Here is a 17,597-nt window from a genome sequence, read left to right on the forward strand (position 1 = left end):
CCTTCTCTCCAGGGCCCTGAAGACTGGGGCTCACGGCAGAAGTGGGGACCACCCGGGGCCCCCAGACCATCTTACTCTGGGCCCCAGAGGCAGCAGCAGATGGTCGGCGGCTACTCCATCTCAGAACCCTTTTGTTCAGGTCCAGCCCGGCCTATCCTTCCAGCCACACGAAGGTCCTCACAGGAAGCCGGCTGCCCTGCAAAGCACATCTCCTAGCAACGCTATTATCTGCTTGGCCTCTCCGAAGGAGTTTACAAACAGTGCAGCAGCTGCCGTGGAGTTCAGGCTGCCCCCCGAGTCTACCAGCTCGCAGTGTCTGAGTTGGTGGGCTGGGCCCTGGCCTGGCCTTTTCTGCACCTCCTGCTTGGTGCTCTTATCTGCAGCTGCCCGCAGGAGCCGCCCCCACAGAGTTGATGATGGGGTGTGTCCCTTAAAAGTCAAAAAGAACCATCCTCCCACCCTTTCTCCTCATGTCCCAAAACTCGGGAAGGGACACAAATCGACTGGGCTGGGGGCCTCTTATTTCAGATAGAACCAACCTGTTGTGTAGCCCGGCTCTGAGCCAGACTCTCTGTCAGGCCTCTTAGAGACATTTGCTTTTTTTTTTTTAACAAAATTTAAACAACTAAGATTTTACTTTTATTGAAGTAATATGTGCCCTTGGTTGAAACACAAAACTGCCCCAACTCCTTCTCACTCTCAAAGTCATCCCACTTTCAACTCTTGAAACTGGTTTCATTTGTTCCAGTGACCTAAAAATAGGCTTTTACTGTTATTTCTTAGCTTTTCAGTTTTGTGTAGTGTTACATAGTGACTTCCTGCTGCAGAAGGCTTTTTGTTTTGGTTTTGGGGTTTTGTTTTTGGTCACGCTATGCAGCATGTGGGATCTTACTTAGTTCCCCAACCAGGGATTGAACCCATTCCGCCTGCAGTGGAAGTGCAGAGTTTTAACCACTGGATTGCCAGGGAAGTCCAAGGAAGGCTTTGAGCTAGGCATCTTATCTCCAACTACAGCGCGCACACACACACACACACACACGCGCGCGCGTGTTTTCTTTCCTTCCTCTTTTTAATGTGATCGTATCCTGATTTTTCTTAGTCTGTGTTCAGTGTGTGGATTAAACATCTGTAACTGTTGTTCAGGGCTCAGCCTGACAATGACCCAAGACAACATTTCCTTGTTCCGCTTTGTTTTCCCTCTGGTTACTACTTGTCTGCCCCTTTGGCTTGCTGTTTTCTGTCTCTTATCATTAATTTATCCTCCCAGCACCTCAGTTGAATAAAAAAAGAAGCCCTCCTGTCAGTCTCCTAGTTCCGGGTTTTCCAGGTGGCGCTCCTCCTGGAGCCCTGCCCTCCTTGCCCCCATCTGGACTGGTTGTCCTCGAGGCCTCTTACTTTTCAGCTGTTGTGCTGGGTCTTGCCTTCACCGTCAGTCCAGAAATCCTGCCGTCTTTCCTGTCCTGAAACACCTGTTCCCTGGGTGCCATCTTTTCTGCGTTTGAGGTCTGCTCTTTTTGGTGAGCACACATCTTCCAGGGGCTTCCTGAGAAGATAGGTTGCACGGGAGTTCTGTTTTTTTGAAATCTGAACATTATCTGCAAATATCTTGATTATCATGTTTAAGTTCATTGGTGTTCAGTGGGAATATGATTTCTGAATTGAAAATTCTCCCTCTGAATTTTGAAGGTGTGTTTTTAACCATCTCTTAGCTTCCAGTGTTGTTTTTGGAAAGTCTGCTGGATCCTTAAAGCTTGTATGTAACTCTTTTTTTTTTTTCCTCCTAGCTTTTAGGATCTTGTCTTTATCCCCGTTGTTCTGAAATCTCACGAGAGATGGGGTGTTCATCGTGCAGGGCATCTGGTGGGCTTTTTCAGGGTGGACACAACTCATATCCTAAGGTTCTGGGAAATTATCCTGAATGTTTCTTTGATAATTCCTTCCCTTCCATTTGATCATCCCTTTCTGGAATAAGTTAAGTAGGATGTTGCACTTTTGGATTGAGCCTCAAATTTCCTTTACAGTTTCTTGGCATTTTCCATCTTTTTCTTTGTTCCGCTTTCCAAGAATTTTTCTGATTGTGTTTCAGATCTTTACCTTTGAGCTTTCTGTTGAAGGTTTTATTTCCTTTATCGTGTTGTAAAATGTCAGGCGCTCTTCCCTGCTCTTTTCCCCTTGTTCCTGGTTTTCTTCTTCTCTCTCTGGGGATGCTAAGTACATTTTTCTTCTATTCCCCACATTATATCTGTCTTTTGAGTTTCTTCCAATTGTTTGCTTACTTTGCTCTTTGACCTTTGAGTAAGAAGCTTTCCTCAAATGTCTGGTGATCTTGGATATTTTTTTTTTTTTTTAATATATTTGAGAATGGGGCTTGGGCTTTTCAGGTGGCACAGTGATATAGAATCTGCCTCCCAGTGTGGGAGATGCAAGAGACGCGGGTTCAAACCCTGAGTGAGGAAGATCCCCTGGAGGAGGAAATGGCAACCCAGTATTCTTTCTTGGGAAATCCCAGGGACAGAGGAGCCTGTCAGGCTACAGCCTGTAGGGTTGCAAAGAGTCAGACATGACTGAGCACACACATAAGTAAAGGAAATACCAAGTACACGTTGGAGCCCAAAATAAGAAATCTAAAACAGTGGAAAAGAAGAATGGGTCTTAAAACTGCTGGGCCTCATCCCAGTTGGGTGGAGGACGTGGATAGGACGTGGGACATTTCCTCTGCCTTTTATTTACTTATTTAGTTATTTTTTTTTTTACTGCAGCATATGGGATCTTATTTCCCTGACCAGGGATTGAATCTGCATCTCCAGTAGTGGCAGTGGGGCATCTTAACCACTGGACCACCAGGGAGGTTGCTCCTCTGCTGTTTGCATGCAGTGGTGGGGTAGACAGTACATGAAGGCTCTTTGATTCTGGGCCTGTTCCCCCAGAGAATAATGTTCTCGTCGCCTTCTAGGAGGAGGACGCTGAGGGGCTGATCGATAGCTGGGAAAGGGCCCTGGCCATCTTCCCTTCGTGTTCAGACTTCCTGTCTGTATTTTCTGCAAGTCTCTGCATCGCTGCCCTTAGCTGGGCCAAGTTCTGTGAGGGCAGAACCATCTCAACTGTCTCGAAAGGAAAAAGCCAAGAGCACCACATGGAGACTGGTGGCCGGTGTTCTCATCTGCACCCACAGCTTTCAGGGCTGCCTGGCGCGCCCGGTCACACAGGTTCCTGGGGTTCTGTGGCTCCCTCCTGTCCCCAGGTCAGCGACCATGCCGCACCTTCCAGAGCCTTTGTGACATCCCTCTGCCTCATGGCACCTGCTGCCTCTGGGGCCATGTCCTTGCCTTTGAAGGTTTGTACCTTTGCCCCCAATGCTGTCTCACTTCAGGGGCATTTCAGGGGAGAATGGAAGTGAACCCTGTGAATTGGAGGTCGTGATTCCACTATCTAGGGAGAAATGGATGCTTGCCCAGTGCCCCTAATGGAAGTGTTAGTTGCTCAGTCGTGTCTGACTCTGTGACCCCATGGACTGTAGTCCACCAGGCTCCTCTGTCCATGGGATTCTCCAGGCAAGAACACTGGAGTGGGTTACCATTCCCTTTTCCAGGGGATCTTCCCGACCCAGGGATCGAACCTGGGTCTTTTATATCGCCGCTAGATTCTCTACCACTGAGCGTCTACTACCTCATGAGGGCCAGAATTCTCAGAGCTGGGGCTGGACCACCAGGGTGTGCAGGGCAGGCAGATGGTGAAGGGGTGGGATCCGGACCCCTTGCCTGCATTTAGTGTTTGACTGGGGTAGGGGGTCGCCCCTAAAGATGCCTCTGAGACAACCTGGGGAGCACGGTGATTGGAGAGGTGCAGATGGCTGGAGCTCAGATGGGGGAGACCCTTCTTCAGCTGCTTCATGCGGGCACTGTCTTGTTAATAAGGTTTGTGCAGCACTTCAGTTCAGCACATGTGTTTTCATTACTGTTAGCTCGTTCTCACATCTCAGTTACCTGGTAGAGTATCTGTTATCATCCCCATGTTTCAAATGTGAAAAAAAACTCACATAGGCTAAAAAATTTGCCCAGATTGTTACCTAGAGAGTAACTGCCAAAGGCCAGACTCTGGTCTGGGTCTCTGAGGTCCAAGAATTGCTCTGTGGCCAAGCTTGGGGAAGGAATACAGGACAAGCTTCTTCCCTGCAAAAGTGTGAACTCTTGTTAAGGGAAGAGGTTTTACATGTACGAGAGCAACAAAGAATGATGCTTTTTTCACCCAGTTTCCAATTTGGGACGAACTTGGATTCCCGGATTCTGGTCCAAAGTGAAACTTCTTCCCAGGTTGGGCGAGTGCAGTTGAGGACCACCAGCTTGAGGATCACCAAATACAGCTTGAGGACCGCCAAAGACTCAACGACCGGTGTGCTGCCAGCAGGACTCATGGGGCTGGTAGTGGCCCTTGCTGGTCACGGCTCTGAGAGAGCCAGGAATCAGAAGAGCTCAACCCATCAGGATAAAGACAGGCAACCAGAAGAAACCAATGAAGACAGCGATCGGAGTCAGCTTTTCGGCTGGCAGGGAGCAGCAGTGAGCAGGAACAGTAAAGGGCAGAAAAAACGAGGGAGGAGGAGCTAGGGCCATTGCAGTGGCTCAGAATCTGGGGGCAGGTGCTGAGCGAGGACCCTGCCCGCCTGGCTGTAGCATGTTGTGTCTGTTATTGTCCATGATGATCACCAGTCACTGGAAAAACGGGAAAGAATGTTCGGGTGCCCCCTGTTTGCTCAGCAGTTGAATCTGGTCTTTTGCCTCTGATTGTGTGCATTTGTCTCTAGTTCATTTAAGATTTGGTGTCTAGAATGGAGATGGAAGTTCCAGGTACCTGACTGTCCAGGGTGAGAGAAAGAGAAAGAGCCCATTCTTTCTCTTATGCTGGATGCTCCTTGTGGGCCCCTCTGGTCACTTGTGTATCTGGGATCTCTCCAGGGAACCAGAATGGGAGCTGTGATCAGAAGCGTGGTCAGGTGAGAACCCCCACTGTTAATCTTTTTTGCTCTTCTGACGTTCAGGGCCAGCTTATCTCTGTGTTTGTTCCCTGGCTGTGTGTTGAGCTGTCCATTTTAAACACACATGCTGGAGTGTGGGGGTGGTATTTTGCATGGCTCTGTCATTTCCTAGGAAGGGCATTGATTTTTCCAGATGGTCAGTGGGTCTTGGTGTGGGCTGGTTGAGTCATCTCCAGGAGATTCTGTCTTGTTTCCTTTCTCCAAGATGCATTATCAACTCACTAATGATTCTTTTAACAGAAACCATCAGCAAATCGGGATTTTGCAGACTGTCTGGCCCCAGAGCACTGATCAAAGGTCAAAAATCCGGAATTGGGAGAGATGGATGAAGTTTGGTGATCTCACCAGTTGAATGCAGAGCTGCATATGGACAGAGAACTGGACCACATAATTCAGGAGCGGGCTGACATATGTTGCGACACAGGAAAGGATGTGAGCTCAGGCACCAAGCTCTTCCCAGAAGTGGATTGCAAGATAGCCTAGTTTGTTGGTTCTGAACGGAGGGGCAGAGGAACCTTGGGCCCCTGTGGCCTCTCCCTTGGACTTTGTCTTTGGTGACCGGAAGTCGGATTACCTTGGGGAAGGTGCAGCTTCCCAGCCTGTGAAAGAGTGAGCACCTCGAGCGCAGGACTGAATGAGGGCCACACCCAGAGTCCTCTCTGAGCCTCACCTGGAGCTGTGACCTGTGTCCATCCATTCGTTTCTTCCATGCTGATTGAGTGTGGAAGTGCCAAGCTCTTTGATCGCTGTTGGGGGTGGGCCTCGGGTCCTGCCTGCAAGATGCTTACAGAAGATAGTGGGTAACACTGTACAGTATTTACTGTAAGCCCAGCCTCGTAGATAAGGCATCACACTTTCAGCCCTGAGCCCCATCCTCGCTGCAGCCCCCACCCAGAAGGAGCTGTTAGCCCCGGCTTAGAGATGAGGAAACCGAGGCCCAGAGCACGGAAGAAATTTGCCACACAGCTCCTAAGTGGTGGAACCTAAGTGGTGGAACACACAGGCAGTCTGGCTCCAGGGTCCATGGCTTGCTGGCCGCTTTATGCTGCCTCTTGTACTCGAAGGAGCAGGCAGATCCACAGAGATTGTGGGGTGTGATGTCAGCATGGCGACAAGATGGGACCAGCCAAGGACAAGGTGGCGTCGTAGCTGGGTCTGCCTCTGGGATTTAGCAGAGCGACCTGAATGTATCCGCAAGGGAAGGCCTGAGAGATCATGGCATGACGTGGGGATTCCAGAAGAGGTTTTATGTGCATTCCACTCACTTGGTTGTATGTAACTACCCAAAATCAGGCTCGTGTAAAACAGCCGTTTATTTTGTCCATGAATACTGCAGGTCAGGAATTTGGACAGGGCACGCTGGGGACAGTTTGGCCCTGCTCCGTGGTACCTGGGCCTGAGCTGGAGAACCTGAAGGCTCAGGGATGGGTCATCTGATGTCTGGTTTCCTCGCATTGCTGGCAGTTGATGCTGGTATCAGCTGGGGGCCTGGGTTCCTGCCACGTGAGCCTGTTCATGTGGACTCTTCACATGGACCAGTGTGGGCTCCTCTTGGCATGATGGCCGGGTCTAAGGGCAACCATCTCAAGAGAGGATAAACCAGAAGAAGGAGGCCTTTTCTGGGCTTCCCTGGTGGCTCAGTGGTAAAGATCTGTCTTCCAGTGCAGAGGACGTGGGTTCGATCCCTGATCTGAGAAGATCCCACATGCCTTGGAGCAGCTAAGCCCACGCACCACAACTGTTGAGCCTGTGCTCTAGAGCCTGTGTGCTTCAACAAGTGAAGCCCATGCACCCTAGAGCCCATGCTCCCCAACAAGAGAAGCCACTGCAATGAGAAGCCCACACGCCGCAACTAGAGAATAGCCCCCCATGCTCGCCGCAACTAGAGAAAAGCGTGCACAGCAATGAAGACCCAGCACAGCCAAGAAATAAATTTTTAAAAAATTTATAAATTGCTGTTTCTAACCACAACATCAGATGTCAAAAAGCTTTGCTTCTGCTATGGTCTCCCCGGTTCACCCAGATTCTAGAAGAGGGAAGAAAACCCCCCCATCTCTCAGCAGAGGAGTGTCAGTGTCAGGGGATGTGGCTGCCTTTGGAAAAATACCATTGACTACAGTATAGCTGGACCGATTGGAAGAGACACATCCACTCCTCTTGGCCTTATATGGTTTTGGATAAAACCATATTAGTAGACTGACATCAGATTTGGCTTGATGCTCCTCACCTCCTGCCTTCAGATGCCCAAAGTTCCTGTCCGTGGAAAGGGATCTGGAGGCCAGTCAGTGGAGATTCCCACCACATGCAGGGCACTAGGCCTTGTCAGGGGACAGCGGGCCCCCAGGGAAGGCAGACAGATAAAGACCTATGACCGCCGATGCTGAGAGTGCCAACCACTCTGCTGAGCACCTTGCATACGCACAGAAACCCCACCACCTCCTAACTTGATAGGGGCTCTTTTTGCCCCTATTTAACAGATGAGAAAACTGAGCTGCAGAGAGGTACCGAGCAGAGCCGCGCTGTGAACCCTCTGCTGTGTGTCTCTAGGGGGATAGTCACAGCACAGGCGGCCGGTGCCGTGGGTCCTGTTTATACAGGGTGCCACCTGGGCCCCTGTTTCCCAGCCCCAGACATGAACCCGTAGTAGTTAGACCAACTAACTACTGTTAGTTAGCTGTTAGACCAACAGCCCTTTGCAAGTTGCTAAAGGCCAACTTTTACCTACAGACGTATGGCCAGGATCTGCTGTGCTCCAATTCCAGGCAGTCAAGCGTCTACGTTAGTCTATGGGCGAGGGCTGGGCCCATGCTGATCCCAGTCGGTGCTCACACTCTAGGGGGGAACGACGGCCTGGTATCTGCAAATCAGCAGGTTCCATGGATGTGGGATGCACAGGACCCCGTGGTGGTGGCCAGGGACTTCTCAGGGAGGGTGATGTCTGACGGGTTGACAGTTCAAGGAGTGCAGAGGGCAGGGCGCAGGCAGTGGGACCCTTGAGGGCAGAAGCACGAAGGGCATAAGACCGTGCTGAGGGGGAGGGGGCACCTTGTGTTGCTGGGAAGGAAGTGTGAGGGGTGGTCAGGAACCAGGCCACCTGTTGAGAGACCTTGAACTGAGCCGGGGGCCTGCTCTGGGAGCCTTGAAGGCCTTTCTGCTGCACGCGGACGGCGGGTCAGATGAGAAGGGGCTTGCTGGCTGCAGGGCCCATGGTGCGTCTTCCTAGATCTTATCCCCTGACCCCGCCTTGACCCTCCCCTTGGCCTCACTCCTTTGCCGGATGCCCGTCCTGTTCCCCTGCCCCGGGCCCCTGGTCTGCTTCCTGCACCTTTCCTCCTTGCGTCCTCCTCTCTGTGCCCTGGCTTCCAGCATGTCCTGGTACTTCTAGCACCCTGCAGGCAGCAGCCTTCATTTGCTGACCCCTCAGAAGTCCTCTGACTAGGAGACCAATTACAACGTAGTGCTATATTTATAGCATTCATAGCATACTTCTGCTGTGCCCCCGTTGGTGGCTGTTGCAGATTTTATATCTTTGTGGGCGATGTCAAGCTGTGTCCTGATTCAGAACGCGCTGGCCCAGCTTCCCGAAACATTTGCACTGTATTTTGGGCACCTCTCATACGTTTTGTTGTAGCTTACCGTGCTATAGGCTAAGATGCTGCTACATGCTGATGAATGCATAAGGGTTCTTTCTGTCTCATTCTTGCTGAGAATTTCTCCTGAGATCCTTCTGGGGAATGTTTAATTGCTGCTTGGTCATAAAACTGTGATCCATAACACAGAAACAGAAAAATACATAAAACTAGTAAACAATTATAAGACCAAAACCCAGGATGTGCACCCTGCCAGCTCTCCAAACCCCCAGCCTGCCCGTCCAACTCGCCCCTCACAATCCTGCATTTGTTGGTAATCACGTTTTTGCCTTTCTTTATGGTATGACGAGCAGCGTCTGTGAACAGCATGGTTTAGCTGGGCCTGAGTTTGATTATACAAGTGGAATATCCACTGTGGGTTCCTACATTCCCCACCCACTTCCAGTCCTCCCCACCTCCAGTCTCTGCCTGTAACTGTGGTTCATTCACTTTCGTTGCTGTTTAGAATTCCACCATCTGTTTATCCGTTCTGTTGATCTGAGTGGTTTTCTCTGGACTTTGTTTTCACAGCCTTGGTCATCTATAATTTCCTGAGCCTGTGCTATGAATACCTCGGGGGGGAAAGTTCCATCATGTCAGAGATCAGAGGGAAGCCCATCGAGTGAGTATGAAGGCTCCCCGGAGCCCTCCACACCACCCTGTTTTCTGGGCCTGATGTTCCCTGAGCTGTCCTGGCATCAGCTGGTCACACAGACCATCTCTGCCTGTGACCTTGACCCACTCTGCCTCTCTTGGACCTCCTGAGCGAGGTCACTCATTGGGACTCTGGGGAAGGCCTGCCTGGCTCTTTCTCCTTCTCTCTCTTCCTGTCCTTTCCTGTTTGCCTATTTTTTTCCCTCTTGCAGTTTTCACATTCAATGCCTTTCAGGTTGATTTGTCACCCCAAGGGTTCCTGCCGCTTACGCTGTGTCTCCCCCAGTGCTTGGCCTCAGGCTCAGACTGCACAGGATCCGAGCCTGATCCCCGCCCTGCCCCGCTCTACCCCGACTTGTCGGGTGTGGAGAGTGAGAGTGGCCTGCCCCCCCCCCCCTGCTTTCCTGAGTCCCGGCTCTTTCTTTGCTCACCAGCCCTTCTCCTTTCGTCCCTTCCAGGTCCAGCTGTATGTATGGCACCTGCTGCCTCTGGGGAAAGACTTACTCCATCGGGTTCCTACGGTTCTGCAAGCAGGTGGGTACCCCCTACAACTGCCCTGGTCACGAGTTGCAGGCCGGGGACCAGGAGCCTGGGTTTGTGCCCTGGAGCGGCAGCCGCAGGGACCAGGCTGCCCCTGGATGACAGGGCAGCAGAGGCAGGTGTCAGGCCAGGAGGACCCTGCTCCAGGCCCACCAGTGGGGTTCCCATTTACTGCGAGGCACCCACTCCCCGACCTGTTAGGGATGCGCGAGCATTGGCGAGGTGTCCTCAGAGGAACATTAGCAGGTGCCCCAGGGATGTCTGATGCAGCCCCTGAGCAGGAAGTGGTCCCAGACACTTGCTCACTTCATCCAAGTCTCAGTGTGTGTGTGAGAGTCCGAGGAAGTGCATGGCGATTCTAGAATCTCAGTGTGAAAATTTATCAGCTGTGGCTAGAGCCAGGAGGGTTTCTGCATTGAGGAACATGATGGAACAGACCTGCTCAGCCTCCGGTTCTTTCCCTAGTTTCCCACTTGGCAGGTGGCCCAGCAGCTTCCAGTTTCCAGATCCACCCTCCCAGTGGTCTCCAGTGGCCTGGGAGGAGACAGAGTGGTGTTGTGCTCAAGTGCCTGATCTGGGTCTCTGACCGTCTGAGTTTGAATTCCGGCTTCTCCTCTTGACTTGGTGACTTTGGCTAAATTATGAAACCTATCTGAGCCTTGGTTTCCTCTTCTCTGAAATGAGCATAATGATACTTAACCTCAAGGGATGGTTTGAGGAACAGATGAAGGAAAGCCCTTAACACAGCCCTGGCTCTGAGCCTGCCCTCCCTTGCTCAGGAGGGTCTCAGGCACTGTGCCCCGCTGTCAGGACCCCGGCTTCATCTCCACAGGGCCCGTCAGCCCATCCAGCATCGTGCAGCGTCATCTTGGGAGATGAAACCCGGGTCTTGGGAAATGAAACCCACAGCCCATCCCCAGACCTGCTGGAGGTGGGCCTCTCTGCTCCCTCCTGGGCGGGGCCATGCCCCGTGCACAGCCCTGCCCACAAAGCCCTGCTTGGACAGCCAGTCTCCAGTTCTTCCAGATCTTCCTTCCCTCGGGTGTTTCTAAATTCAAAACCTCCCCGCGGGACTTGCAGGGAAAGAGTTCACACTGTCCCGGCTTCAGGGTGGGGCCTCTCAGAGCCTTTGTTTACTAGTGCCGGCCCAGCTGTGACTCTCTGCCTTCTTCTTGGAGGACTGTGTACGAAGTGTTGACCCCAGATCACTAGCTTGGTTGCCTTGTTGGAAATTACTCCCCAGCCTTTGGGCTTGGGTGTTCCGCTGCTGGTCCTGGAGGTGGCGGGGGACAGGTCGTCAAAGAGAACTACAGAAACCGCTCACCCTTTCCCCTTGGAGAGAGGACACCGTAGCTTTGTCATCAGGGCCCCTGTCTGGGTCTGAGTCTTCTGCCGCTTCAGCCAGTCTCCCCATGCCTTAGTTTCCTTATCTGTACCCTGGGGTGATGACAGACTTACGTCATGGGGCTGTCCTGAGCACTGCGTGAGCTGAGCCAAGGCAGCACCAGCGCTTATTTGAGACACGCTGCTGACCCTCCCCAAAGGTGCTGGTCCCGCTTCCTCAAGGGGGTGGGGGCAGGGGGTTTTGTGGGCGTCACCCATCTAACCCTATCATGTGCGCCTCTGCTCTTGGCAGCCATGCAGCTCAGCTCGCTCCGGGCTCCCCTGCAAACCTTACTCAAGCCACTTTCAGGTCAGAAACTTAGGGTTCCATAGATTACTTTCTCTGCACTGGGGCCTTGCCCCATTTGGAACCACACTAGCTTAGCCTTTCAAAGCTAATCCTACCTCCCCAAGTAGGACCTTGTGGCAGACATTTATTGGGTTTCTAGAGAGTGGTGAAGTGAAAGTTGCTCCATCGTGTCCAGCTGTTTGCGACCCTGTGGATTGTACCATCCATGGAATTCTTCAGGCCAGGATACTGAAGTGGGTAGTCTTTCCCTTCTCCAGGGCATCTTCCCAACCCAGCGATTGAACCCAGGTCTCCCGCATTGCAGGCAGATTCTTTACCAACTGAACTACCAGGGAAGCCCCTAGAGAGTGGTGCTTCTCATGATTACATGAGCACCGCAGTTCCCCTTGGCATTTACCGGGGCCTCTGGAGGGACTTGTGGAAACCCGGCTGAGGGCTTCTTTTGGTGGCAGGGGCCTCTGCTGATTGCTCAGAGGCGGGAGACCTCCAAGGGCAGCCTGTGTGGCCTTGTGCTTCAGTCCCTGCACAGTGACCCTGCCGCAGGGGGCCGGTCACAACCATCCTTCACGCACAGCCACTCAGAGGCTGAGTGACTGCCCCCTTGAGCTTCCACAGCAGGTAGTTGATGAGGCCAGAATTCAGACTCATGTCGGGACTCCAGGCCTTTCTTGGGCTTTGGGCTACTTCCTATTTTGGGGTCATCTCCATCGCCAGTAAAACCCCAGCTCAACATAAATCCTAGACCCAGTCCCAGAGCATGGGGCCGAGGGCCAGACCTGGGGTGGACAAGGAGGCCCTCACCCACCCAGGGTGGGAGGCCTACTCCCCACGGCCGCCCGCACACCAGCACTTACCCCCTCGCCCTTGTTTGCTGTCTGCCCCTGGGCTGAGCTCATGCCCCTGGCTGCCCCCTCTGCCAGTCCTCCCGTCTCTAGCGTGTTCAATGGTCTCTCCTATGGAATCTGTCTCTGTGTCGCCTCCATTCTTCCTGCACATCCTCCCATCTTCGCGTGCAGCTGCATCGCCCTATTACTGTCTCATGTTCTCTGCAGACAGCAGTTCCCCTGGGGGCAGAACAGTGGGCCTCTCCCATCCCTGGCTTCTGGCACCAGCCCAGCTGGCCAGAGGAGGTGCTTCTTTCCTGGGCTGTGTGCTCAGCCTTGACTCTTGCCTTCTCCCCAACAGGCCACCCTGCAGTTCTGCGTGGTGAAGCCGCTCATGGCCGTCAGCACCGTGGTCCTTCAGGCCTTCGGCAAGTACCGGGATGGTGACTTTGAGTAAGTGGCGGGTCCCCCGCTCCGAGGTGCATGTGGGGAGGAGTGGGCGGCTCTGCCCAGAGGCTCAGGCTCTGGCTGAGGGAAGGGGTGGCTGCAGACTGGCCCCACACCTGTGTCTGTCGTCCGAGTGGAGGGCAAGCCTGACCCCATCTGTCCTCACGCCTCCCTGCACCCCTGAGTTCAGGACCGGAGCCTGGCAGTGGCGCCATCACACTTGGCCCCGCCTCTGACAGAGGCACATCTGTCACCTTCAGACCACAGAGTGGGGCCCCTGGGGGAAGGGGGGCAAGAAGGGACAGTGACCGTTCCCAGGGAGGGGACGAGAGAGCCAGATCCCTGAGAGCCCCGGCTCGAGTCTCTTCTGCATGGATTGACACACACCCCACTTGAGGGTTTAGTGAGCATGACCTGTGTGTCTAGGCCCTGAGCTTGCACACACACCCCCTGTAGCCCTGCACGACAGTCCCTGGGGGTCGGTGAGCAAGCAGGCTCAGAGGGAACGGAACGTGGCTCAAGTGAAAAGAGCCAAGCCAGGTTCTGTCCCTCGGACCATCAGGCTGAGGCCCTGCCCCCGAGGCCGCCTGGAGCCCTCTGCCAGGAGCGTGGGCACTGGAGCTGCAGGTGGCAGGGCTCACCAGTGCCCTGCCCCCAGTGTTCTGACCACTTCTGTCAGTGGCTCGGGGAGCACGGCTCAGGGAGCCTTCTGAGAGCCGTGCGGAGGGGCATGCGGGCAGGGCCAAGGGGGACGGAGGCCCCTTGTCGCTCAGAAGGGTCTGTTCAAGCCCAAGAATGTCCCCGGTTCCTGCAGCGTCACCAGCGGCTACCTCTACGTGACCATCATCTACAACATCTCCGTCAGCCTGGCCCTCTATGCCCTCTTCCTCTTCTACTTTGCCACCCGGGAGCTGCTCAGCCCTTACAGCCCCGTCCTCAAGTTCTTCATGGTCAAGTCTGTCATCTTTCTTTCCTTCTGGCAAGGTGAGCCTCCTCCCAGCCCCTGCGAGGCCAGCCTGTGCCTCCCTCTCCCCTCTGCCACCTGCTCACCATCCCCAGTGCCCCAAGGGTCCAGGCCGCCGGGTGTCCCTGGGTGATCCTGGCCGGAGCTCAAAGGAAACTCTGTCCGTTGAGCACCTGTGGGTCATGAAGTCTGGGCCCCCAAGGGCCTTTCACTGGAGCCAGCTTTGGCGGGATTGCTTCCTGGACAGGGGGATCTCAGGGTGGGTGTTCAGCCAGGACCTTGGGGGTAGTTTCCTCAAGGCTCCGGCTTGTGTCAGCACCCCCACCCAATAGGAGCATCCGTGCCCCCTGCTTTCATCCTCCCGGGGGAGTGTGGCACTGGGGTGCTATGTGGAAGGAAAAGGAGAAGGGGATCCTGTCTTGGGCTCAACACCCATGGCACTCTTTCCACACCTCTCCTTCCAGGCATGCTCCTGGCCATCCTGGAGAAGTGTGGGGCCATCCCCAAGATCCACTCGGCCCGCGTGTCGGTGGGTGAGGGCACCGTGGCTGCTGGCTACCAGGACTTCATCATCTGCGTGGAGATGTTCTTTGCAGCTCTGGCCCTGCGGCATGCCTTCACCTACAAGGTCTATGCCGACAAGAGGCTGGACGCACAAGGTATGAGCCAGGGTCCTAGAGTTGACCCCCAACCCCCTACCAGCCGGAAGAGTGCTTCCCGGCCCTGCGCCTCGGCCCCTCCTGCCTCCCAGGGTCCTTCTGGTATTGACGGGTCAGGAAGTCAGGAGGGGACCCTCGGTGTAGGAAAGGGGCCACCGAGGTCCAGGCACCCCTGCCCCCAGTTACAAGGGGTTGGTGGGGGTGGGGACTGATCCTGGAAGCTAGACACCCCCCCTGCCCCCACCCTGGTCTCTTGCAGCAGGTCTGGAGTATGGAGACCCTGAGATGATAAAGCACAATATCCCCATGGGAAGGTCAGGACAGAGACCCTGGGATAAATAGTTTCCTTCGGTTCCTGGTATCGAACAGCATTATACATTTTGTCCTGTAATTTCCTTGTCTCTAAAACTTTCTTTTTTTAATCTGATTACTTCCAAGAAAAAGACTCAGATGGTAATAGCTTTTAACAGCTTTCTTTTTACACCTGCTAATCTTCTCTTTGTTAGAATAGCGGTTGGCAACCCCAGTTGTATATTAAGATGCCCTGGAGACTCTTAAAATGCTGTCCAGGCCCCACCCTCAGAGATTCTGCAGTAGTTGACCTCAGTTTGGGCTTGGCAGGATGTGCCAACAGCTCCCCAGGCAATTCTAACATGCTCTCAGGAGAAGCAGGGGCTGGGAGCTGCCTCTGGCTGCTGCTGGGCAGAGAGGGGAGGCTCAGGGTGACGAGGAAGAAGAGGCTGCCAGTGCCTCAACCAGCTTGCCCCTCGAGGAGGTAGGAGGGCTTGGGGAGGAGGAAGCCGCCTGGTCTAACACATCTACCCACGGGGTTGGTTGCTGCCAGCTCCTTGCATGTGTGGCTGAAGGCCCAGGGCCCACCTGCCCAGGCCCACCACCTGTGCCTGCCGTAGGCTCCCTGGGCATGCTGAGCTGAGTGCAGAAGCACTGGCCTGGCCTGTGCAGGGCTCCTCAGGGGCCCCCCTCCCATCCTACTTGTCTTGTGCTTTCCCCGGTTGAGAAGGGGCCTTAAAAACCTGGGGCTGAAAAAAAAAAAAAAAAAAAACCTGGGGCTGCTGTAGGTGTGTGGACTGAATCGCCTCCAGGCCTCTCAACTCCTGGGCATCTGACCACATTCACCCAACACACTTGCCGCCTGGGCACTCTCCATCTTTTTTCCGGTTTGGATTGTACACTTAGTGCCAGGGGGGCTGTGCTGGCCAGGGCTAACCACTGCTGGCTGGCATCCCACCCACTTCACACCAGTTGGAAGAGATGTGGCCAGCACCCTCCCAGTGTCGAGGGCGATGTCCCTGGGACCTGGTCATCCTGGTGCCTGGAGCCTGAGGCCGTGGCCGAGAACCCTTTCTAGACCATTAAGGTCTAACATGGTTTAAGGCCCCGCTTCTGCAGTGGTGGCCCTCCCCACAGAGGCTGTCCGCAGTCACCTGGGCTGTCTTTTCGCCCACTGCCCCAAGACACATCCACCCCCAGCCAGAAACAGTGTAGCCAGGCATCCAGCTCTAGCAAGGACCCCGGCCCAGCCCGGGGAAGCTGCCACACGCCCTTGCCCACCACTGTGCGGATCCTTGGCCGGTTGTCCACCTGTTAACCACAGCGCCTGGCCTCTCTCAGCCCCCATCAGAGTTGGGTGCAAAGCCAGCTCTGTGGTGTGGTCTGTACCTGTCAAGCACCCCCTCCTCCACGCCCCATCTATGAAGTGTTGCAAAGTTGGCAACGCATGTAACACAGGCTCAGGATTTCTAGCCAAGCGTGAAGAGAAGTGGGGTGGGTGGGTCCCTCCTTAGATGCTGAGGTTGAACTCTGACCAGCATCCTGGGTGTCCACTCTTTGTCCCCCAGCAGAAGAAAGCCTGAGCCCTGAAGGAGGAGTCTCCTAGATGGACAGAACTGCCCCCTGCCCAGGCCTGGAAGGGCAGTGGGGCCACCTGAGTGCCAGCTGGGGGCAGGGGGCGGGACCTGGGGTGGAATGGGCAGCGTACGCGGTGAGGTGCCAGCCTCGGTGGTGGGCATGAGGTGTTCACTCAGCTATCTCTTGTCTTCTGTTTCTCTGGCTCCCCTCCCTCTCCCCCTGCCCTGCTTTTGCCCCGGGTTTGGCCTCGGGCAGTGCCGACATACGGCCCTTACGGTAGGTTCCACTGTCAGTCTGTATGTCTGTCCTGCACGCCGGTCCTGGTCCCCGTCACCAGCATGAGTCTCTCCCTGGCTCCTTCTCTGTGTCCCCGTCTCCTCCCGCACAAGCACCCCTGGGCACAGAGAGCGCCTGCCAAGGGCTGCCCTCTGTAGAGCTTGCCTGCTTCATCCTATCTCTCATTGTTCTGGAACATGCCCTGTGCATTCTGGGGGCACAGTGCTTGTTGATGGGAAACTGGGGCATTTAGTTCTGTTCTGTGGCAGAGAACACCAAGGGGGAAAGGGCACGCGAATTTGGGACTAGGGCCAGAGTGGGGCTCGCCCCTTACGTCTCAGTGTGGGGGCCTGGGCCATCTCTGCCCCCGCTCCCTCCCTGAGCCCTTGAGGACAGTGTTAGGGAATTAGGAGGAAGGAATATAGAACCTGCCTGCCAATGCAGGAGACATAAGAGATGCAGATTCGATCCCTGGTCAGGAAGATCCCCTGGAGAAGGAAATGGCCACCCACTCCAGTAATCTTGCCTGGGAAATCCCATGGACAGAGGAGCTTGGTGGGCTACAGTCCATGGGGTCGCAAAGAGTCAGACACGACTGAGCGATCGAGCACCTCAAGACAGGGGCCCTGCCCTGTCAGAGTGAAGATGTCTGCTCTGCTGTGGGTCCAGGCCCCTGTCAGCTTGTTCGGATGGAGCGGGCCCCTGGTCTGCTCTCCAGAGTGAAGGAGAGCATCCCACAGGCCTGGGCCCTCTCCCCCCACTCCCTGGGGTCCTTGGGCTCATGCCTGAAGCACCCAAGTCTCCACCCCAGCTCCCTTCCCCGCTCCCAGACCCCCCCCCCTGCCCCCCATGGCTCTTGACTGTCTCCCTTCGGGGTGCACTGCAGCCAAAGGAGCCGTCCCTTTGCTTGTCCCTTCTCGTGTCAGGGACCCTGTTCTCCATCCCAAGAGGGGTTGGTTAGATGACACACACTTGGGACCAGGGGCGGAGGCCCAGCTGCCTTGCACCCC

The 17,597-nt window shown here is 54.7% G+C and overlaps 1 protein-coding gene across 3 annotated transcripts in view; it reads left to right on the forward strand.

Moving 5' to 3' along the window:
• The window catches only part of TMEM184B (transmembrane protein 184B), a 50,398-nt gene that overhangs the window by 30,403 nt on the left and 2,398 nt on the right, over positions 1-17,597 (forward strand). For 2 of the 3 annotated variants that reach the window (XM_043439888.1, XM_043439889.1), the window contains 5 exons: positions 9,193-9,283; positions 9,774-9,849; positions 12,734-12,825; positions 13,634-13,803; positions 14,248-14,442. In XM_043439888.1, coding sequence (XP_043295823.1) covers positions 9,193-9,283; positions 9,774-9,849; positions 12,734-12,825; positions 13,634-13,803; positions 14,248-14,442 — 624 coding nt within the window. Of the gene's footprint in view, positions 1-9,192; positions 9,284-9,773; positions 9,850-12,733; positions 12,826-13,633; positions 13,804-14,247; positions 14,443-16,566; positions 17,590-17,597 lie in introns of those variants that run through there. The other variant, XM_043439890.1, reaches the window with a different exon arrangement.

Source organism: Cervus canadensis, chromosome 21 (assembly GCF_019320065.1).
Source record: "Cervus canadensis isolate Bull #8, Minnesota chromosome 21, ASM1932006v1, whole genome shotgun sequence".
Lineage (NCBI taxonomy): Eukaryota > Metazoa > Chordata > Mammalia > Artiodactyla > Cervidae > Cervus > Cervus canadensis.